General features: G+C 43.8%; 1 protein-coding gene and 1 long non-coding RNA gene across 8 annotated transcripts; one reads left to right on the forward strand and one right to left on the reverse strand.

The window, feature by feature from the left end:
- Positions 1 to 2368: 2368 nt before the first annotated feature.
- On the reverse strand, positions 2369 to 24603 carry LOC125740344 (uncharacterized). Of its 7 annotated transcripts, none has more exons than XM_049011337.1 (4): positions 24198 to 24603; positions 8295 to 8423; positions 5879 to 6035; positions 2369 to 5538 (listed from the first exon to the last, which is right to left on the reverse strand). In XM_049011337.1, the coding sequence occupies exon 4, from the start codon at positions 4398 to 4400 to the stop codon at positions 3522 to 3524; it is 879 nt and encodes a 292-aa protein (XP_048867294.1). In that variant the 5' UTR covers positions 4401 to 5538; positions 5879 to 6035; positions 8295 to 8423; positions 24198 to 24603; the 3' UTR covers positions 2369 to 3521. The 7 variants fall into 7 exon arrangements, with proteins under 7 accessions (XP_048867294.1, XP_048867296.1, XP_048867291.1 ...); XM_049011339.1 differs by lacking the exons at positions 8295 to 8423; positions 24198 to 24603 and adding exons at positions 6078 to 6199; positions 19490 to 19603 and having other exon boundaries at positions 5879 to 5949; XM_049011334.1 differs by lacking the exon at positions 24198 to 24603 and adding an exon at positions 8840 to 8902 and having other exon boundaries at positions 2412 to 5538.
- LOC125740361 (uncharacterized) lies at positions 10223 to 10862 on the forward strand. The gene is made up of 2 exons (XR_007397585.1): positions 10223 to 10296; positions 10656 to 10862. It is a non-coding gene; the product is annotated as an uncharacterized LOC125740361 (long non-coding RNA).
- Positions 24604 to 24616: the final 13 nt, after the last annotated feature.

Below are 24616 nucleotides of genomic sequence, written 5' to 3' on the forward strand. Positions count from 1 at the left end.
AAAACTAATGAAGACACTTCGAAACAGCTGGTAAACACGGGGATTCCACGGCATCCAGGAGGATCGGACGGGCGGGTCGACACATTGGAGAATGAGCCACAATTCCCACAGCGTCGTCGTTGTTGCTTTCGCGGTGTATAATGCACGTCTGAACCAACTTCAGATAGTCCTGACGAAGGTGGCTGTGATGCAGATACTTATTGTGCAGGGAGCGAGGTGACAGCAGGGTAAGGTAATTTAGACGTAAACTCCGCTGCTGTTTCAATTTGAAATGCGACTTGTATAGCGCTAGCGAGGTCATGTGCTGCCATCAACAGTCGCTCTCTAATTTTAGGGTGGTTAGAGTGTTCAGCCAGCTGACCACGAATGAATTCATCCTGCATGCCACCAAATTTACAAAGACTGGCTAAACCACGCAGATTAGCCACGTACTGATGTACGGACTCACCCGGCTGCTGTCGCCTTCGGCGAAAAAGAATCTGCCACAGGATGACACTTTGTGGAGCTGCGAAGTGAGAACCCAGGAGCGAAACAGCGTCTTCATACATCTCCGCAGGTCCGAGCGTCCGAAAGATCTGCCGTCCTTCCGTGCCTAAGCAGTGAATAAGTATGGCTTTCTTCCGAGCGTCGCTGACTTCATGCTGTCCCAGGACATCCGAGTATGTCTGGAATGATTCCAGCCAGCGAGTCCAAGGGACAGGAGGTTCGCCGGGAAGTGCAAGAGAAGGTGAAGGTGGTGGAAGTGCAAGCTCTATTCTCGTCGCCAAAATGTCGCGTTTTAAGGAAGACCGAAGCTGTTCATTTATTTTTTCCAAAAAAATTGCTCTCCTCATCCCATATACTGTCCCCTTAATATTCCCCAGACGTGACGTGTTTTTTGTGCGTGTACATAAAAGTGAGTAATTTACATGATGCTAAAGACATGCGAGGGTCGTACAGGGTGCATACAAGACACGGGCAACCATATATGCCACGATCGGGAAAACAAGGGATTTATTAGGGGATGACACCATCGGGAACTCAAGGACCACCAGTAACATTAAGATGTTAATGACCCTGGGTAGCATTTGTGGGTTCGGAAATACGCTGAATGGGGAAACATACTCTGAGGCGGACTTAAATACACAGGACTAATTAGATGTAACAAAAAGCAGATGATAACACGAGGATTCAACATGAGGTAGGTGAGGGGGCGTGGCACACAAGAGGATCGGCACGATCGGAGCATGACAGATTTTCTTCCCATATGAAACATGAACTTACTGTCCTTCCTAGATTTTGGCTCCCAGCCACATTTTTCTCTACAAGGAAAAAAATAGAAAATTATTCTGCTGACACCATTGTCTCTGTCCTTAACCGACACAGATGACTTGCTTTGTAACAAACACATTCACTTTTAATCAGCATGTACATACATCTGAAAATATTATCAAGTCTAATTAATGAGTAAAACTATTTACTGAATAGGGGCAATAGTTTTCTTATTTCTATGACAACTGATTACCAGTCTGAGCTTGCTGGTAACCAATCAGTGAATCCCAGCCGGCCCTGGTTAGAATAACTAATTCAGGGAGGTTTTTATAAGCTCAGCTGGGTGGACACAGACTCAGGGGGTCAGAGGAAAGTCTGCAGGATCATGGAGGAAAGGGTTCGGGTTAGAAAGGCTGCTGTCCTCTGATGTCCTGTTTGTACTATAGTGGATTTTAGCTCTGCACTGTTATTCCTTTTCCAAAGGGTTGTGACCACGTTTTATGTTTTAATTTCACTGCATAGACCTGTGTGTCTGAATGCTGCTGTCTGTGTCCCTGTCAAGCAATCTTTGGAAAAGGATAAAAGCATGAAGTTGCCACTCACTGTGTTTGTCCCGCACTTTCCATGTGATGATGATGACCAACAGCAGCACCAATAAGCTCAGTCCTACATACAGAGCCAGCTGGACCAAAGAGCTGAATAAGAGGGTGGATGTGTACAGTAAAGCCTTACATGCTTTATAGAAACACGGTACAGTCACATGTGTACTATTACACAGGACACATGTGAGGAACAGGAGACATTAACAAAGAGCATGAAAATAGCTAGAGATTATCACACAACATGTTACACTATTTTGTAAAAACAGGCCTGCAGTCATTCCCCAGCAGCACAGGGCACAAGGCAAGGGCTCACCCTGGATGGGATGGGATCTCAAGTTCATTATTAAGAAAATGAAATAAAAAACAATATCTTTTTTTCTTAAAATTAAAATGACAGTTTCCCATCACTGTGTGATCAGGTAAATGCTGCTAGCAGGACCCCCACACTACTGTAAATGCTGCTGAATGCTTACCTCCGTTTTTCATTATTAATCCCCTCCTTCTTCATCATGTGCAGAGAAAAGGAGAGCAGTGGAAACAGGAGAAAGGATAGTTAATAAAAACAGTGTTCTGTTAGTCAATAAAGACTAAGAAAATGTCACTCTTGAAACTGAAATATAAATTATGAAAGATATTCTACAGAGAAAATGATTAGATGCAGAACAATGAATTAGTGTCATGACCAAAGTGTTAATATCCCAGGGCACTGATAGTGAACAGGTGAGATTAATTATTTTATGAAAATATTATAATATATTTATTGTAGCTTTAAACAAAATGTACTATTTTATATCGGTAAAACACAGCCATCCTGTTTTGGGGTGGGGATTTATGCGTATTGCATGTCTAGGCATGTCGGTCAGCTAATGTCCGCGACAGTGGGTAACGGGGCGTCAGCACAAGAGCTTTTGGAGTCGTGAGCGATAAGCCCATGAGAAGGAAGCAAACAATGAAACAAAATGGCCACCGGTTGACAAATTGTTGCAGGGTGACTGCAGAGTGACTGTAACATCTCGTTTAACCGCTGGTCCTGGATGTAAGAAGCAGACAGCCAGCAGTCCCATCCTGGCAGAAAGCACATTACCTCTATTTATTAATCTGTCTTATTTGTGAATAGTATAAAATAATATATTTCTAATTTAAATAAAAGTCGATCTCTAGCACCACAGCTCTGGGGCTCTGGCATAGGCCCGGACGCCCCGCTGCAGGCCTCGGGTGTTGGGTAAAGTATCTGTCACGATCGGGGTGGTGCAGGCAGGCAGCTGGGTACGATCGGGAAAGAACACGTGGGTAAGCAGGGGGCGTGGCACACATGAGGAGCCGACGAGCAGGTCATGACAGAACCCCCCCCAAAGGCGCGCTTCACCGGGCGTGCCAGGGAGGAGGCGACAGACGGGACACGGGAACCGGGACCTGGAGCAAAAGAAACAGAACCATCAACGAGAGACGGGAAACAGGACCGATGCACAAAACAGGGCAAGAGACAGGACGCGAGACAGGAGCTGACAAAGGACAGGGAAGGCAGAAAGACAAAGCAGGAAAGGGGACATAGCAGGCGACCGACCAGGCACCGGAGGTGGGAGCGAGGCAGGGCGACGAGGCCGCGGAGGGGGACCCGCAGGCGACAGCCGACCCAGAGGGCCAGGACCCGCAGGTGCCAACCGAGCCCTAGCGCAGGCGAGGGAGGGCGAGCCAGGGGGCAGGGCGGGTGGGACCCCAGTCCGACGTCTGTGTCCCCTTCCCTTGCGGGACACAGACAAAACGGCCCTCGATCGGGGTCAAGGATGACGGGGCGAGGACAGAGCAGTCACTGGGGGCAAAGTCACTAGGGCAGGCAGTGGAAGGGGCGCCTGCCCGGGAGCTGCAGGTTGCTGCAGGGGGGGGCGCCTGCCCGGGAGCTGCAGGCTGTAGGAGCGGCAGAGAGGGCGCCTTGGGCGTGGGTGTGGTCTCCGCAGGCAGTGGCGGCTGCACGGGATCGGGGTCCGCAGGCAGCGGCAGCTGCACGGGAGTGGGGTCCGCAGGCAGCGGCGGCTGCTCGGACTGGCAAGCCGCAGGTGGAGGAAGCTGCGCAGACGTAGCGGACAGCGGTGATGGCTGCTCCGGCTGCGCAGGTTGCAGAGGCGGGAGCTGCGCTGACAGCGCAGGCAGAACTGGCAAGTCCTGGGAGGGGGAGACGGGTGCGATCCTCTTCGGGACCCGGGGCACTCGGGGGATCGAGTCCCTTACAGCCCTAAAACCTCCCCAATTTGCCAGTCGTTCGGGCCGGTAACTGTACCGGTCCAGGGGCGGTAGCTGCTCCGGGGGGATAGGGTCCAGCACAGGGAACGTGAAGGGCTCATCCTCCTCGTCGTCGTCGCTGGGAGCCCAGAGCCTCGCTAGGGAGTAGGCTCCCAGATAGAGCGGTTCTGGGTCAGAGCCCAGGACGAGCTCCTCTCTCTCGCCCTCCGCGAGAGGCCAGGTGTTGGCGAGGGAGCAGGCGCCCAGACTGATCGGCTCCTCCAGGTGCTTCCTTCTCCTCTGCTTCCTCCTTTTCTTACGGTCTGTCATTCTGTCACGATCGGGGTGGTGCAGGCAGGTGATCGTGCGGGTTAGCTGGTACGAAGCAGGCAAACAGGCAGGTAACCATCACCAATACTACAGCTAACAACAATGACAGACAAAGGACTCAGGTAAGACTGAAATACACAGGACTGATTGAAAATAATCAGACACAGCTGGGTACGATCGGTAAAGAACACGTGGGTAAGCAGGGGGCGTGGTACACATGAGGAGCCGACAAGCAGGTCATGACAGTATTAGTATCTGATGAGGTTATCAGAGCTGAATTACAGGATGTCTCTCTAAGAATTAAGGCTGATGTGTAAGTCAATATTCCAATACATTCATAGACACATAAAACTACAGCCATCCACCCATCTATCTTCTACCCCTTTCTCCTGGTCAGGGATGTGGGGCCTGGAGCCTATCCCAGGTAGGACAGGGCACAGGGATGGAGTATATCCTGGACAGGATGCCAGTCAGTCATAGGGTACATAGACACACACTCTCTATTAGAGACGCCATTTAGCCTGACTTCATGTCTTTGGACTGCGGGAGGAAACCCACACAGCACATGGAGAACATGCAAACTCCACACACACAGAGCAGAAGCCAGATTCAAACCCCTAAACATGGAGGTGTTAAGTAACAGCGCCGCCTACTGGACCACCGTGCCACTAGCATAGAAACTATAATCCCAATAAATTACCTTATTTCACAATATCTGAAAATAGGGGACTATCCCCACAAAGAAGCACAGACCCCCTTCATGAAGGAAACTGTAGGGTTAATTAGTTTTTATCTATTTATATTCAAGCATAAATGATTCACATGCAGATTTAAATGAATTACTTACGTTTAACAGTAATATGAACTGGGATCTGCAGGATTCCAGCAGCACACCAATACCAGCCAGTGTCCTTCCTCTCCAGCCCACTCATTGTCACACTGAAGACTTTATTTACTGTGTCATCCCTGATCAGGACAGGCCTCCCATCCAAACTCACTGATCTCTCTGATGCACAGGAGCCCCCAATCTTACACCACATCCTATGTCTTCTGTTGTTTCCATAGTAACACTGAACACTGACACTGTCTCCATCCACACCCGTCACCTCCTGTTTCTCCACTGACAGCCCTGGAGGACCTGAACACACAGATAAAACACTCAAAGATTTGCATAGCAATGAAATGTTTATGAATATCAGCCCATTACAACATGCATATGTAAATGTTTGTCAAATAAACTGACATTTCTTAACATATTACTTATCATATTTAACCCCATGTAGTCGTCCATTTAAACTGTCACTTGTTACTTCTTCCAAGTCTCGTTTATCACATTGAATGAAAATAAAATGCAGATTTTTATAATATTAAAGCATCTTTTCCTTTAATATTTCTGTTAATGTCCTTCCTTTCTGGCTAAATGACATGTTACATACTGTGCATTTCATTGGCTACAGTCTGCAGTACAGACATCTTACCATCAATGACTGACAGGTTAACCCGATCTCCAACATCTGAGGCTCCACTATGCTTCACACCACACCAGTACCTATCAGAGTCCTCAGCTGTCAGATTGTTGATGGTCACAGTGAAGACTCGCTGGTCAGGATCATCTCTGACTGACACTTTACCTTCCTGTGGAGAGTCAGTGTGTACTATGGGTGTACATGAACTTACATTAAACCCTCTGCACCAGTATTTCACATGAGTTTTATATCTGTCATCACAGAAACATGGGATGGTGACAGATCCTCCTCTCTGTACAGTCACCCATCCAACTGTGAACACACTGTCAGCACCTGCAGGGAGAACAACCAACTGAATTCACATTTTCCACATCGCAGTATCTCTAAGTAACTGTATAATGTTTGTATAATGCTTGGATTAGGGTCACATTCGTTTATTAGAACCACGGGGATGTTTAAAAGACAAAGACTGTCATTTTGTCACAAGAACAAGGGAGAGACACAGGAAAACAAAACAGGTGTCGGATCTTGGGAAGGGCTACAGCGGGATGTGGGATCGGGAATCTGAGTCTGGGAGTGTGTTCTAGGGTCTGAGAGGAAAATCAGGACCTTAAATCCCTAGTAAAAGGCCTAGATGAGGTGAATGAATGGGCTTGTCACTGTGGGACGACCACACCCCTGTGACACTAAGGCTTCATTTGTAAACTTAATTCTGTGGTATTTGACTTAAGAATGAGATACAGAAAGTATTTAAATGTATTTTAGTTCAGCCATCCATCTTCCACATGCTTATCCAGTACAGGGTCAGTACAGTACAGCGAGTGTGGAGCTGATCTGAGGCAGCACAGAGCACAAGGCAGGGGAACACCCAGGACAGGATGCCAGTCTGTCACAGGGCAAACACTCACACACAGTCACTATGGGCACTTTTAGAGGCACCAATTCACCTGAACCACGTGTCTTTGGACTGTGGGAGGAAACCGGAGAACTGAGAGGAAACCAGCATAGATACAGGAAGAACATGCAAACTGCCCACAGAGAGCTAGGCCAGATATCAAAACCACAAGCTTGGGGGTGTGAGGCCCCCACAATGCCCCTAGTCTCTACCAGCTAGAGGTTAATTAGCTCTCCAAACCCACTGTAGAGTGAAAGACAAGCAGGTCTAATCTCGATCCCTGAGGTTGATCTTGAGCCCTGATAAACACAGACCTGCTCCAGTAGCACATGAAGCTGGGTGTTTAGACCCCACTGACTGTACACACAGAAATGACAGATGGCATCCCGGCTGTCTGCTCACATAACCACCTGTACTGCTGAAATGACCCCAGTCAGCCTAACAGAAAATCACAGGGTACAAGAGACGAGGGCATCTTATCTGCAGTAACAGTGTCTTTTTACTGATTGATCACTAAAAGGGAGAGATGACATCATCACACAGTATATTTAGATATTATACTTAATATCAATAATCTGATTCACGATAGATTGATCATTCCTTAAATATCACTGTTCCTGAAATAGTTTGCAAAAGACTTTAAAAAGCAAATGAAATCTGCTTTTTAAAAAAAACAAAATTAGAAATTCATGAGGTATAATTTTCTCTTTTGAAATTACAGTGGAAACTGTTTATATCACGTCTGTCTGGGCAAAATTGATCACTATAAGCGGATGATCATTACAACAGATTTTATTCTTCTTCTTTATGCCTCAGGCAGATTACTATCTAATTGAGGTTTGTATATTTTTACATGAATATAAGGTAATAAACTGCACAGCGTAACTATTCACTGAATTTTATTGACGATGTCAAAACACAGTACAGCTGTTTCAAACGCTTTTCAAATTACAGTACTGTACAAATTAAATTACTGAACTGTGCATAATTCAAATACGCTATAATACAGTACAGTACTGTACATAAATATTCAGTTCAATACATTTGTATTTTCACAGCACATTTTCATGTTTTCTGTGCACGCAGCATTAGCCTTAGGTAACTAGCCAGAAGCAGGCAGGTTACCGCAAGGCAAAGTTACAGGACGATCAAAGTGAAATTACATTATATATAAAAAAAGAATTACTACCTCCGTTTTCATTTTTTCTATAGGTCGTCATGTCGAAAAAGACCCAAAATGATCAGTGTTAGCAGACTGCTTGATTACTATAACTGAATTATCTAAACAGTATTTGTACAGGAATGGCTTTGTGCCAAGCATTTGATCCATATTACCGTGATCACAATAAGTGGCTTCCACTGTATGCAAGAATGTGTCATTTGTTAAATATCAAAAAGTACTCAAAATATCCAGGACCACATTATTATAACTAGCAGCAGATCTCCATCATGATCTCCAAACTGCAGCTGAGAGTGTGGGGAGGAGCAGGAGAGAGATCTCTACTCAGTTCCACTGTAATGAGTGACACTCACCTGTGAGCCCAGCAATGAGAAGAAACAGGAGCATCAGAGGATCCATACGTGTGTGTGTCACTGAGCCCAGATCTGTGGAGACTGACACTCACTTCCTCATCCTCTGTACCTTCACTGTCTCTGTCGTTTCTATTCTCACACACAGCAGGCAGAGTGAAGGGGGAGTGGACACTTTACACAGGAAGTGATAAAATCATAAGGCTGAATGTCTAGCGCTTCATCAAGTCATAACATTACTGTTACTCAAGAACATAAACTATCAATGCATAGACTCCTTCAGTAATAAAATTAAAATTTCAGCCGGAGTAAAGAAGACTTCATGAACGACAGTATCCAGTTTATATCCATTAATATTATCCATCCATGCATGCATCCATCTTCTATACCCACTTGTCCTGTGCAGGGTCACGAGGGTCCACAGCCTATCTGGGAAGCTATGGCCATAAGGCAGGGAATAACCCAGGATGGGGCACCAACCCATTGCAGGGCAAACACACCATTCACACACATGCACACCTACAGACAATATGGTAACTCCAACTCACCTCAGCATGTTTTTGGACTGTGGGGTGAAACAGGAGAACCCAGAGGAAACCCCACACTGACATGGGGCGAACATGCCAGAGCAGGGGGAATATTTAAGAAATTTAAGTCAGTTTGCTTGGTTTCCTGTGTCATTCATGTGACTCACAGCTATTTTCTGCAGATACAAAAATAAAGTGTGAAATGAAGAGCTGAGAGGGAGAGACACTGCAGAAAACAGTGAGGGCCAGTACATACTGTCAGAGGTTATAATCTTTACGATGTGTGTTTGTCCACTGATGCATTTTCTGTGTATTTCTTATCAGTTAAAAGGAAAACATTGTTGATGTTGTCTTTGTTCTGTTGTTTACAGGAACAGATATTTTAAGAATATTTGAAATCTTATTTTAGCAACATAAAATAAATGATAGTTGGTCTTTACAAAGTATCATTTTAGCTCACAGGGTAGCTTCATTAGTTGTAGTCAGTATGGTTTGAAACTACCACAGCACTTTTGATGCCGCAAATTTTAAGTTCATAATGGAATAATATAGACTTGTCTTAAGATCTCTTGCATGCATAATTAAAAAAAAGTAAAAAAAATAATAAAAAGAAAGATCTCTGGCATGAGTGCGAGAGTCAGAGAGCGTGTGTCACGTCACATACGTTAGAATTGGCAGCCCTGCATATTTCTCTTATGCACGAGTATAAAGTAGCTGACATATTTTCAGTTACTTGAGGTGAGACTGTGCTGCATACAGAGGGTCTATCCTCAGGCCTTTGTTTCAGTCCTTATTATGCATTATACAGTTTTTAAAGTGCCACTGCATTAGGTCCTTTTAATTTCTGTGGATCAATACGAAAACAAGAGGCCCAGTAGGATCGCCTCTGTGGGTGTACTCACTGTGGCTTAGTATGACTGCCTCTCAGATCAGCGCACACATTGCACTTAAAGTTTCAGGCCTGAACACGCTTTCGTTATCACCGTGCTACTTTCTGTGTTGTGCTTTGCTGTTTCATGCGTTGTCTTTTGTGTTGAAGAACAGCACTACTGCACAGAATATCGGAGCTCATGATTGTCCTTATTTTGCGATTTATCTGGGGTTGTCTTGCGTGCATTGACACACAGCCCTCATAGATTTATCCAGTAAGCAACTAAGCGAATACAATTGAATCGTGCTGCACATATAAGAAGGTAGCCCCGTATTTTAACAAATATCTCGGACTTCTTGTGTTTTGCATCTAGTTGTTCCTGGACACTGTAGTCCGTAAAAATTTCCAGCAAACTCTGCACCTCTGCCGTACACCAAAGTATTTCATTTGCCGTAATATTTGTTACGTTTGTCGCTACTAGTCAGTACGAGCTGCAGCACGCGCACTCTCTGTCATTTGCACGCTCTGCCTCTGACGTCACGCGCACCCTGCAAACGACCCGGAAGACGAGGATCCGGGAGGCTGCAGCGAATATGGTGTTGTTAAGGTTATTATTTACCGTATTGGCGTGTATATTTCAAATTTTATTATGTGGTTTACATTTGTAATGGCTCGTACTAAATGTTGCAATGTCAAGTATGCTAGTAACTGATTTTCTTGACATCTCAGTTAAACTTTGGAGTTATGGTAGCTGTTACCTAGTTAGCTAATGGTAGCTTAAACGGCGTAAATTAGACACGTTTCCCCTTATTGCAGAGCTTCTCCGGTGAGCCAGCTAACGTTAGCTTGTAATGTTTAAAGTTTCTCATTTGTACAATTTGTAGGTGTCCGAACGCTAAAGCGTGTGGGTTTGAATCCCCTTGCAGAGACCGTTGCTGAACGTGTTCCTTTTTTGTGCTTTTACAGACGCTCCCCTCCAAATACTGAGCAGGTTCTGTGCCCATACCGATTTCTTAAAGAAATGATTGACCACAGAAAGTTTGTCATGTCCTGCTGTTTGTTTGCTTTTCATTTTGTCTCTTGTGAATTTTTGTTTTTTTATAGGCCAGCATATTTTATTTTATTATGAACCCCTTTGCTACTTGTGTAAAACAATAAACATTTGAAAAATTATTTGAGGTTCTTTGTTGCTTTTTCTCATCCAGCTTTAAGTACTGTTTGGTACATCATGACATTTGTAAGTTGTATTACATATAAAAGTTCACACAGTCATAGGGATATTAATAATCCATCCATCCATTTAACCGCTTATCCTACTGGGTTGCGGGGAGCCTATCCTGGAAGCCATGGGCACAAGGCAGGGAACAACCCAGGATGGGGGACCAGCCTATCGCAGGGCACACTCGCACACCATTCACTCGCACACACACACATATGGGCAATTTAGCAACGCCAATTAGCCTTAGCATGTTTTTGGACAATGGGGGAAACCGGAGTACCCAGAGGAAGCCCCACGACGACATGGTGAGAACATGCAAACTCCACACATGTGACCCAGGTGGAGACTCGAACCCGGGTCCCAGAGGCATGAGGCAACAATGCTAACCACTGCACCACCATGCTGCCCCTTATTAGTAATATATGGCAGTCAATGTTGTCCATAAAACCACATTGTAAAAATGTGTGTCAGTGTATAAAAACACAAATGATTTTCTCACTGTCACTGTTTTGATTACAGGTACAGATATGGTGGTACTGCAATATGTCAGAATATCTGCAGACTTTGTCAGTCCATCATGCAGGTGTAATGATAGATTTAGAACATTTCTGTGTACTGCTACCACATAGTGGACAAATAAAATATTGCAATCAATTCTAAAATCAGTCAGTCAGCCCAGATGTCTTTACAGGCAGTCCCCGAGTTAAGGAGGCCGACTTATGGACAGCTCATACTTACGATCGGACTGCCATGAAGCCTTTTATATTAAAAATTTGGGCTAAATGCAATGGTTTGTAATAACAAACAGACACGACATTAGTGACGCTCCTGAAATCATTGCACGGCTTCAGCGGCTTGCTGGCTGGAAGTACAGTACTGTATGTTTGTTTTTTACTGTATAGCAGTAATAATAATGATAATTATTATCATGTACTGCATTTACTTTTCTGACTTTCCTACAAATTCACCTTAAAGACTAACTTTGGGAACCGATCTGGTTTGTAACCTGACGACTGCCTGTACTCTGAATATAACCTCCTACCCGACATTAATCCATATGATGTCCGTCCATTGAAGGGCTCATACGCAGTTAAGGGTTGAACTACATGCTGTCAAGTTATAGTTAATTTATACATTTTCCTGGGATATCTGCTGTTAGTCATTATAAACACGAAGTGAAGAAATAACCATCCTGAAGTAAGTGATTCTCACCTGGAGGCCCATCAGAGGATGAAGAGGAGCATTATGTGTGTCTCACTGACCTCAGATCTGTGGAGACTGACACTCACTTGCTGATTGATCAGTCCAATGAAAAATCCACTTTCTCCTCTCTGATTGGCTGATACGAGTTCTGCTGTCTTCTGTGTCACCTACTGACAGACCACAGCCCACCTGACCAACGTCGTCCTTTACAGCAGTGACTGGCTGTGGCATGTGTGGCCCTATAAGGGCAGCCCTGCATGTGCTGAGGAGGCCAGCAGCACTGCCATGGGGTGTGTGTCACTGGGGGAGGGAGGGTGTCTGGGGGCAGGGGGGGAGGAAGAGCAGGAGGAAGAGCAGTGCCCAGGGCTCTACATCAGCAAGAAACTGTCAGCGAGAGAGACAAACTATAGCACCACTGAGAAACAGTGACTGATAATTAAGTGAGCTGTCCTCACCCTCCGCTTCTACTTCCTGGGGGGGGGGTACTTCCCCCTCTGTTGTGACCGTGCTCCCCCCATTACTCAGATCACTCAGCACTGTCTAGCTGGAACACCCTTCAGCTTCCAGGGAGCCTATTAGCTGGGGGGCGGGACCTGGTCTGGACTGACTCCCTCCCCCAAGAAGGTGGGGGTCAGTGCAGCAGTGGATAGTTCAGGTCCAGAAAGTAAAAGTCCAGACCAAGATTTAGTTTCAACCAAACAGCTGAGTACTCTGTGTCTGTGGCACTTTACACAACTAGTTGTTTGAAACAACATCTAAAACTGGATTTTTACTCTCTAGACCTAAACTATCCACTTCTGGATCAGTGTCATTCTTAAAGTCGTGTTTCAACTTCTGGCAAAGTTCTCCCAGGAACCTATCTCTGTTGTATGTACAGTCGGCATGTAATTCATTCCTGCCCAGGTCCCTGACAAACAGTTGGAGGCAGAATTACTTGTTATCAGAGTATGTGAATTTTTACACACACCAGCAGCTGTGACAGAATAAGATATTTCCTTTATACTGCTGCCACATAGTGGACACAAAGAAGACTGCAGTCAATTCTAAAATCAGTCAGTCAACATGCTACCACCACAGACCATTATCGGGAAGTGATAAAACTTCATGGAACAATATTAATATGAACATACAGATGTAGTAACTATATTGTGCAAAATTTATCTTCATCTTAACTACGCTGAATGGTGGAGTCCCAGAGTAAGTGATCCTCACCTGGAGGCCCATCAGTGAAGAAGAGGATGAAGAGGAGCATCAGAGGAGCCTTATGTGTGTCTCACTGCCCTCAGATCTGTGGAGACTGACACTCACTTCCTGACTCTCCTTAACATCACTGCCTCCCTTTTTAGTGTGTTTTAAATGTTTAAAAATCATCCATCTATCTTTGATTTTCATAAACTGTTTGTCCACTGATGCATTTTCTGTCTATTTCTTGTCTGTAAAAAGGAAAACAGTTTGATGCGGCTTTTGTCCTGCTCTTACCAGGAATAAATATATTAATTACATCTGGAACCTTATCATTTTAGAAACATGATTTTATAGCAAAATTATTAATAGCTGGTCTTCACAGTGAATCATTCATGCTCACAGAGCTACAAACAAATTAATCAAATAAGTCTAGTTCTTTTCTAAACTGTTACTTCCTCATATTGCAAATGAGCAAAGAGCAGTGAAATCAGACTTATTCTGAAAAGCAGAAATGTCGTTATACAGGATGTGAGTGTGAGACTCTGCAGAAACACTGTGTGCTACATGCAGAGGGTCTGACCTCAGGCCTTTGTTTCAGTCTTTATTATGTTTTATACAGTTTTAAAATGTCACTGCAGTAGGTCCTTTTAATACCTGTGGATCAGTACAAATCAAGAGGTCCGTTAGGAAGGTGTCTGTATGACAGGGGTGGGGGTGTCCTGGGGGGGCAAAGTCAGGTGATTCACTTCATGTGGGTCTTATCAGCAGTCCTATCAGACTGAGAGCTGTTTGTGTTTCTCTCAGCACCACAATAGTGTTTCACACATAATGGGGTCCGTGGGCCTCCTCAGTTATATTCAGGCTTTCAAAGTTCATCAATCATAAAAACTCACATGGATCTGACACTCTGACACTGTTATATTTATTTGTTTAAATTCAATTGAAATACTACATATTACAGCTAGTTGGTGGATCCGTCTGCTCTTTATCCGTTCCTCACTGGCATACCTGGGTCTCTGTACAGTGCTTTCCTGAAGCATCAGAACCATTCATAAGGGAATCTATGTGTGGCTGCCCTCTAGTGGATACACAAAATTCAGCTACTTAAGTAGCTTGACTGTATTTCCCTCCTAGTTTAGTTTAGTTCCTAATTTAATCTAACCGATGAAGCTGAAGGCAAAGCTGGAAATTAGTTTAGTCATGACTTCAGAAGTTACCCTGACAAGGGATTCTGTACAATCAGAGATGAAGCTGCTGGATGGGATGGTCATCGCCTGCTTTTTCTGACTGATGTAGGTCTGGATGTAAAGTTACAAACTGCTTAATGTGTATCAATCTGTTTTATAATGTTCACACAAAAAAGTGCTTTTAATGTGTCTGCACCTTGTATCTCCCACAATGTGCTTCTGCATTTGATATCTTCTTGACTTGGGGGTAAAGAGATTTAACTGGATGGATTTTACTTTTGTGAAGCACTATAGTCCAAAGTTGAACTGATTGTTCAAATCTTTTTGGTTTTTAAGTAAAACTACTTAAATTAAATTATCTGTAACCCTCTTTGCGCGTTTCTAGACTCAACAAAGCATCATTGCCAACAAAATAAGTGAGTTACAGTTAAATCAGGTAAAGTTTCATTTTAAAGTTTCATTTGGAATTTACTGATCCAGGTTTTCAGCACCACGGACAGCAACTAGACTTACTGTCATTTAATGGGAGCGAAAGCAGAAACCAATAGATCACACAGGGATATTTTCATTTGATGGTGTCTTTCTTTTTACTTTTGATATGCCGTCTTCCTCCTTAGCTGATATGTGAGGCTGCTGTCAGCTGAGACAAGCTGGTGTGATTTTACGCAGAGTGATAAGTGGGCAGTCCTGTTTTCGTGTGTTACATTTTCATTTGATGTTGGCCAATATATATGTGATACTGTTTCCTCCTTATCTGATATGTACAGGCTGTTGTTAGCAGACACAAGCTGGTGTATTTGTACAGCAGATTGAAAAGTGGGTGGTCCTGATTACATCACTCTCTAAAAGAGTCCCTGATTGCTGGGCTCTGACGAGGAGGCGTGACCTAAAAACCCCAAACCATTTAAGTTTGTGAAATTCGTTTTTAATAATTACCAATTTCAGAAAAATACTAAATGTTTTGTAAAGTAGCAATTTATTAATCATGTATTAAAGCAAATAATGACCAGTATAAAAGACATATACAAAACTGTGCAAAAGTCTTGGGCTGTCAAAGAAAATGATGTTCAAATGATCTTCATCTTGATCTAGAATTATAATATTTTGTCCATCAAAGTGTGGCAGCCCAGTCATTTCAAAATCTCTTCTAAAGTCACTACAGTATTTTTCACCAACCATCCAATAGACCCATATATTTTTGACTTGACCATTAACACACCTCCTATGGCTAATCAATGCATTATTAACATTTGTTTAATAATTAAATTAATTAATTGAGCTGGTGGTGAAATTTTACAAATACATGGAATTGCTGAGGTGCCCCTGAGGAGAGGTTTAGGAACCAAAGCGTGGTTCATCTAGCGATCCAAGAAGGCATCAGTAACTTTTTGGAGAAAAGAAGAAATTCTTGTTAGTTTTTATTGTTACTTTTAATTTGCATATATTTTTATGATAATTGTGTTTTTGTTCTGAGCAAATATATACAACCCAGATAAATAGCATTAAACATTTTCTTTGATGGCCCAAGACGTTTGCATAGTACTGTATTTTTTCAGAATTAAGAGACAATTTAATAAAATCCAGTCTTACCTTCACTAGATAACTATTATGAAACATTAACCAGTAGGTGGCAGCAAAGCACTTGTGAATAAGTGGCCAATACATGGTTGTACAGGTTCCCAGCAAATAATCAACCCCTCTGTGTTTAACTGACTCTCATGCTATGACTGTACAGACTGAGCAGGGCCTAGTGAGAGAGGCCTCACTGCAGTTAGCATAACCATTTATTTTACAGCTCCTCTGACTCATTCTGCTCTATGAAGGTCATCTCCTCTGCCACCTTCCTCTGATCCAGGGAGACCCTCTGCTTCTCTCTGATTGGTTCCCTCTTTTTACAGGAGGTCCAGTGCAGCTGAATGGCGATGATGGTGCAAATCAGATAAAACACACCAGTCCCAGCTTTCAGTACAGCATCCAGAACCTGCTCCCACCTGTCAGACATATAATACACCAGTGTGTCTGTCAGTCACACATATCACATTTAAACCTGAAGAACAAAACAGTGAATCTATTCTGACTGAAGTAAAACCACCTTGATAATCAACAGCAGCACCGATCAGCTCAGTCCTACATACAGAGCCAGCTGGACCAAAGAGCTGAATAAGAGGGTGGATGTGAACAGTAAAGTCTTACATGCTTTATAGAAACACGGTACAGTCACATCTGTACTATTACACAGGACACAAGGCAAGGGCTCACCCTGGATGGGATGGGATCTCAAGTTTATTATTAAGAAAATAAAATAACATCTCTCAGCACAGTCAGAGCATACACTAAGACAACAGACAAAACACCAAAGGACTGCCTTAGCCTGAGTCTCATAATATGGTCGTTGAAAGGGGTGATATCATACACCATCGGGAGGAGCCGATCCGCCACAGCAATAGCTACTCCGAGTATGGCAGCTGTCAGAGCGACCAGACCAAAAGTAGTTATATCCAGCTACAGAGATTTGGCTACCCTAGAGAATGTCACCACTGAAATGCAGAGTTTCTAATGCTTCCCCGACAGCAGAGGGAGATGGTCATCTTGTCAGAGAGACAAGACATTCCACAGGCCTACCCGGATGGGTCAGCTCAAGTTGGGACCCAAGTGTCACAATGCGGCGGGCGGCGCCTCAGCACCACACCAGCCCTGATGCCCAACGGGCCCAACCCTGTTTTTTTGATTGTGTAATACTTGGATTAGGGTCACATTTGTTTATCAGAGTTTGGGAGTGTGTGGGAAGGCCTGAGAGGAAAACCAGAACCTTAAATCACTGGTAATAAGGCACAGGAGAGGTGAATGAATGGGCTCATCATTTTGTGTGATGACCACACTAAGACTGTATTTATAAATACACCTATTTCTGTGATATTTGACTTGTGAATGATATGTAAAAAATGTTCAATATTTTAGTTCAGCCATCCATCTTCCACATGCTTACCCAGTAAAGGGTCAATACAGTACAGGGAGCGTGGAGCTGATCTGAGGCAGCACAGGACACAAGGCAGGGGAACACCCAGGACAGGATGCCAGTCTGTCACAGAGCAAACACTTACACACAGTCACTGTGGGCACTTTTAGAGGCACCAATTCACCTGAACCACGTGTCTTTGTACTGTGGGAGGAAACCAGAGAACTGAGAGGAAACCAATGTAACCACAGGGAGACCATGCAAACTGAAATGACCCCAGTCAGATCAGTTGTCACCCTCACAGAAAATCACAGGGTACAAAAGACAAGGGCATTTTATGAGCACTAACAGAGTATTTATACTGCTTGATCACTAAAAGGAAGACATGACAACATCACACAGAATATTTAAATGTTATACTAAACAATATCAATAAATCGATTCATGATAAATTGGTCATGTCTTAAATATCACTGTTCCATAAATAGTTTGCAAACACTTCACAAAGATAATTTCTTTTGGAATTATAGTGGAAGACGCCTAAAGTGATCACGTCTCTCTGGGCGAAATTAATCACTATACTGTAAGCGGATTATCATTATAACACATGTTTTCTCTTTATGTCTTAAGAAGATTATCATCTAATTGAGATTTGTATATTTTTACATGAATATAAGGTAATAAAACTGACGCTATACAGTCACTATTCACTGAATTTTATTGACGATGTCAAAATACAGTACAGCTCTTTCAAACGCTTTTCGAATTACTGTACCGTACAAATTAAATTACTGATCTGTGCATAATTCGAATATGCTATAATACTGTACATAAATATTCAGCCATCCATCTATCCATCCATCCATTTTCCAAACCGCTTATCCTATTGGGTCGCGGGGGGTCCGGAGCCTATCCCGGAAGCAATGGGCACGAGGCAGGGAACAACCCAGGATGGGGGGCCAGCCCATCGCAGGGCACACTCACACACCATTCACTCACACATGCACACCTATGGGCAATTTAGCGACTCCAATTAGCCTCAGCATGTTTTTGGACTGTGGGGGGAAACCGGAGTACCCGGAGGAAACCCCACGATGACATGGGGAGAACATGCAAACTCCACACACATGTGACCCAGGCGGAGACTCAAACCCGGGTCCCAGAGGTGCGAGGCAACAGTGCTAACCATTGCACCACCATGCCGCCCCTCGTAAATATTCAATTCAATAGAATTTTTTTACACAGTGTCATGACCTGCTCGTACGATACTCCTGTATGCCACACCCCCTTATCATCCTCGTGTGAATTCCTGATTGTTCTCAGCCGTTCTGCGTTTCCGTCCCTTTAGTTCTGTGTATTTAGTCTGTGTGCTAGGCTGTCTCCCCTAGGTCTGTCATTGACGTTCTCATGCTCCCTGTCCTGAGTCTGTCTCTCGTCAATAAGGCTTCCATTGCCTGCTTGCCTGCCCCGACGCAACACACAGCACAAATTTCAGAATGTTACATTGTTTCAAACCGCTCACTGTAGTTTTGCTGCTGCATCTCCGTGGCCTTGTTTTTGGTGGTTTATCATAAGTTTTGATTATTCTATATTTGTTATTGAAAGAAAATGACTTTCTTTTTCCAGTCTTGTTTTCTGTGCTAGCCTCAAGTAGCTAGCCAGAAGCAGATGGGTTACCGCAGGGCAAAGTAGGATGATCAAAGTAAAGTAAACAAAGAAAATAACTACTGCAGTAAAAAAGACCCAAAATGAACAGTGAAAGCTGACTACTTGATTACGACAGACAAATTATCAAAACAATATTTGTACAAGAATTAATCTGTCCCAAGTATTTGATCCATATAAGTGATTCATCGTGATAACCACTGTATGCAAAAATGTGAAATTTGTTAAAATTGAAAAAGTATTCATTATTTCCAAGAACACATCAATTGCATCATCATGTAACTAGCAACAGATCTCCATCATCATCTCCAACCTGTAGCTGACAGTGTGTGGAGGAGCAGGAGAGAGATCTCTACTCAGTACCACTGTAATGAGAGACACTCACCTGTGCGCCCAGCAATGAGAAGAAACAGGAGCATCAGAGGATCCATATGTGTGTGTGTCACTGAGCCCAGATCTGTGGAGACTGACACTCACTTCCTCATCCTCTGTACCTTCACTGTCTGTCGTTTCTATTCAGAGTGAAGGGGGAGTGGACACTTTAAACAGGAAGTGACAAAACCACAAGGCTGAAAGTTTATCACTTCAGCATGTCATTCTATTATTATTTGTCTATTGAGCAGAAAATAAACTATTGGAAGATAGACTCCTTTATTAATGAAATTAAAATATCAGCATGAATACAGATGATGCATGAATTAGTGTTGATGTGTACTTATACTATGTTTTTGCTTATATGAAAAGTATATTTGTTTGATCCCCCTGTTGCGTCGAAGATTCGTCTGTTTTCATCATTAGAATAATTATGTAGAATCTAGATCGGATCAAGACAGATTCTAGACCCTAATGCAGGAAGCACACAGTGTAAAGTGAGGTAAACCTTCAACAGCACGTCAGTCCATTGCAGGGCACTGGAAGGTGGAGAAATGCCATGTGAACAGAGGAAGCCTGCAAACTGCACACAGACACAGTTATGGCCACATTCAAAACCAGCACTCAGCAGTGCTGGGATGGCAGATGTATGAGTCAGATATCTAATTCCAGCATACATCAAAGACACAGAGGGACATTGATGAACCACAGCAAGACCAACAGAAGACGGGCTTCTGACAGTAAGGCATCCAAATCCGTCACTGTTTACTGTCGATGTCTCATTGTTCTTAAATGAACTGCAGGTGCAGCCAAAGCGGATTTTTAAAAATTCTTTATCTTGCTTGGTTTCCTGTCATACATGTGAGTCACTGGTATTTTTGGTAACATCAAAAGTTAAAGCATGAAATGAAGAACTGTGAGCCCCTGTACATTCTATCAAAGGATATCATCTTTGAGAGAGCTTGTTTGTGCAGTGATACATTTTCTGTGTATTTGTTGTCTGTAAAAAAGAAAACAGTTTGAGCATCAAAGTTTTTGTCCTGCTGTTACCAGGAATAAATATTTGGAATCTTATAATTTTAGAAACATAATTTCATAGTAAAATAATTGATTGTTGGTCTTCATGGTGAATCATTCCTGCTCACAGAGTTTAAAATACAAGCAAATGAAGCAAATAAGTCTAGTTTTTTTCTGAACTGCTATATCCTCATTTTTCTCTTGCAGATGAGCATAGAGCAGCTAAATCATTAGCATGATGTAGAAGATAATTTCAGACAGACACTCATTCTGAAAAGCAGAAATGCCGTCCTACAGGATGTGAGGGTGAGTGTCACAGATCCACCCAACTCCCCTGCTGCTATGGCTCCTGGCCAGGGTGAGCGCCTCTGTCATGACTCCGCCTACCCTCCTCGTTGCCATGACTCCTGGCCAGGGTGAGCACCTCTGTCATGACTCCACCTACCCTCCTCGTTGCCATGGCTCCTGGCCAGGGTGAGCGCCTCTGTCATGACTCCGCCTACCCTCCTCATTGCCATGACTCCTGGCCAGGATGAGCGCCTCTGTCATGACTCCGCCTACCCTCCTCGTTGCCATGACTCCTGGCCAGGATGAGCGCCTCTGTCATGACTCCGCCTACCCTCCTCGTTGCCATGACTCCTGGCCAGGATGAGCGCCTCTGTCATGACTCCGCCTACCCTCCTCATTGCCATGGCTCCTGGCCAGGGTGAGCACCTCTGTCATGACTCCGCCTACCCTCCTCGTTGCCATGACTCCTGGCCAGGTTGAACGCCTCTTCCCTGACTCCGCCCACCTTCCTTTTGATTCAAACAGGTGCAACGGAGGGTGAGCTACGCGGATGAAGAGATCTGTGTATCCAGGGATGGAGAAAGCCGTTCATGGCCTTGTGATGGCTACAGCCACACAGTAAGAACTTAGTTCAGTATTTGTATGCATTTTCTAATTAAATTGCTTTACAGTAGTAATTCATAGGTTTTAGTTGTGTTTTGTCTTTGGTGTTAGGTGTAGTGCGTGTGTGTATATATATTTTGATATTGTAGGGTTGTGTGCAGTGATTGTTTAATCTCTTTGGTTTGTAGTTACTTTGTTTGTAGGGGATGGTCTTTTATTCAGCGTAAAGGTGTGGCTGAGGGCGGAGGTGTCTCAAAAGACAACCCCTGGAGTAGGAGCGAACCATGTGCTGCCATGGCAAGAGGGGGGAGTTGGGGTTTAGCTGTGTTTTGCTTTGTTTAGTTATATGTAGTGCTTATTTGTTTTATCCCTTTTGTGTGTTAATTGGTTTGGCCAAACCGCTATATATGTTCCCTCATGTTACCATATTAGAAAGGTCAGTTTGCTTCAGTTACTGTTTTGCTTTGTAAAATTATGCCATGTTTGTTTTTGTTGGCCTCTTTTATGGGCCCAGTTATTAAGGTTTTGAGTTTGTTATTGTTTGCATTTCGGGGGTCAATAAAGCTCTGTTTCTTTAATTACGTTACTTGGTCCCTCACAGCCTGGATCATGTGTCTCGTGTCGGGATGGTGGCAGCTGACTCGGGTGTGGCATGCCCCTGGGTTTGCCGCAGCTGCTGCCCAATTCTCCGGGAAGTGTATGGTGTGCATGAAATTCAGTGTGGGAAAGGGCACTCCAACCGACCCTGCAGTGACCCCGAGTCCCCAAAGCCCATTCGATCACCTGCAGATAGATTACAATGAGCTAACGCCGTGCAGGGGATATAAGTATTGCTTGATGATTGTAGATCTGTTTTCCAGATGGGTGGAGGCATTCTCTTGCCGTCGCCCTGATGCTCTGAGCGTGGCTAAATGTCTGCTAAAGGAGGTGATTCTGCGATGGGGCATTCCATCTAAAATCACCACAGACAACGGTCCTGCGTTCATCGCAGAGACCCTGGCTAAATTGGATGCAAATTGATTTGAAGCATTATTGTGCCTATCACCCCTATCACGCGCGGGACAGTCCTGAAACATTTCAGCGGTGCAGGCCAATGGTGAGCCGTTACAGGTGAAACAATTGTTTCACTTAAAGCCGAAGATCGTCCGACCGGAGGCGCGATAAGGCGTTTCTATTGTTTCCTCTTTGGGTCACGTGTTTAGAGGCGCGGAGCTTCCATACGGTCCAGCGATTCCCGATTCATCCACAGGGTGGCGACCTTGCACGCATTTGGCGTGACACTCACGCTTTCCGACTTTCATGCTGTTGCAAGAAGTGTTATGGTAAATATATATTCTTCTACTTTAAGCCCCAAATTAGCTACATCAAAAGCACTGGGGCAGTTTTCAAACCCAACAGACTGTTTACAAGGTAATAAAACTCTTACATGCATGTAAAGCATTGTGCAGATTTATCCGCAATGAAAATCGCATGTCAGCCAGCTGACGAAAGTAGACATCCCTGTAGCCTGGCGGGCCGGGTTCCGCTCCCGGTATGGCAAAGGCAGGTTTTCACGTCTGCAGCCTGGTAGTTTCCAACATGCCTTAAATGAGAAAACATAAAACTCTTCCTGAAAAGTTTTGCTAATTTTCTCATTTAGTGTCAATCATAATTTTAGTTTTAGTTGACTAAATATCATAATTACAGTGAACTAAAACTTCAGTTGATTTAGTCGTCTAAAATTAAAAGTGCTAAGTATAATGTTTAAAGTTCCCCTTCGATTTCTGAAAGTCACTATATTCACCATATGCTCCGGACCCCCCGCGACCCATTAGGATAAGCGGTTTGGAAAATGGATGGGTGGTTGCACTATATTCACCAAGATGAAATGAAAGCAATGTTAACGGATGGTATTAAGGTCTGACTGTGCAGTAAACAAATACACAGATTTCTCTCCTATTTGAAACACAAACTTGTGTTTGTTTACCCCAGAAACTGAGAACTGTAAAATCTCTAGTGCCATTAGTGCAAAATTAAATCACTTCAAAATGCGTAGGCTATAATGCCACCAGGCCTGTTCTCTCTGAATATTAAAACAGAAATATTTAAATAAATATTTGAAGATGGAGGCGGCATGGTGGTTAGCACTGTTGCCTCACACCTCTGGGACCCGGGTTCGTGTCCTCCTGGGTCGCATGTGTGTGGAATTTGCATGTTCTCCCCATGTCGTCTTGGGGTTTCCGTGGCTAATTGGAGTTTCTAAATTGCCCGTGAGTGTGCATGCGTGTGTGTGAATGGTGTGTGAGTGTGCCCTGTGATGGGCTGGCCCCCTATCCAGGGTTGTTCTCTGCCTCGTGTCCATTGCTTCCGGGATAGGCTGCGGACCCCTGCGACCAAGTAAGACAAGCGGTTTGGAAAATGGATGGATATTTGAAGACGTAGTTTATTGGTGCTTTCATGTTCGTTGAAGTTTCTGCTTTTTAACAACTGTATAAAGTGATGTTATTTGTTATATAAATCAACTCAGGTGAAATAAAAAAATGTACGTTTTCAGGGTTGCCAAATCTCAAGCATCTGGCATTACACTCACGCATTCAGATTCACGCAGGAAATCTTACGGTCAACTGGTAATGTTCCATTATAAACCAAAAATTTGCTACGTCAAATGGGAATTTACACGGTTAAATACAGACTATTTACAAGGTAAGAACTGTTACATTTGTGTGCAGACAACTCGAACTGAAAACCTCACTCCAGCCACCTGGCTGAAGTTGGTAACCCCACGTTTTATTTGGAATAAAAAGTAAAATCCGCTGTTTTGTAAGCTGGCTTACCTTGTTTTAATAGTAGTTTTTCCGATTAATTCCATCCCTGGCTTTGTATCCGAAGTGTTAAAAGTAATTCCCCGCATACCCCCCCGCTGAGTAGCCACTTATCCTCCCTGGCGCCATGAAGATGTTGCGCAGCAAAAGTTTAAAACAAGGTGGAGCCTGTTATACTGTTAACGTTTGTTTTCTTGTTTAAGGAGCTGCTGGTCCCCGTGTTTAGAAGATGGTTAGCTGAAAAAGCCTTGCCATTCAGGGTGCGCCGATCATACTGTCCCCACACCACCTTATTTTATTATTCTGGCCCCGAGTTGATTCGCGTGGACGCGCATTGCACGTGCTGAAAACCTACTGTTGACTGATCCATCGGAGGTGAGGCGGGCCTATAACTAAATAACCTGTAACTTAGATCATTTTGAATAACTGAG

The sequence above is a fragment of the Brienomyrus brachyistius genome, chromosome 4, assembly GCF_023856365.1.
Source record: "Brienomyrus brachyistius isolate T26 chromosome 4, BBRACH_0.4, whole genome shotgun sequence".
NCBI lineage: Eukaryota > Metazoa > Chordata > Actinopteri > Osteoglossiformes > Mormyridae > Brienomyrus > Brienomyrus brachyistius.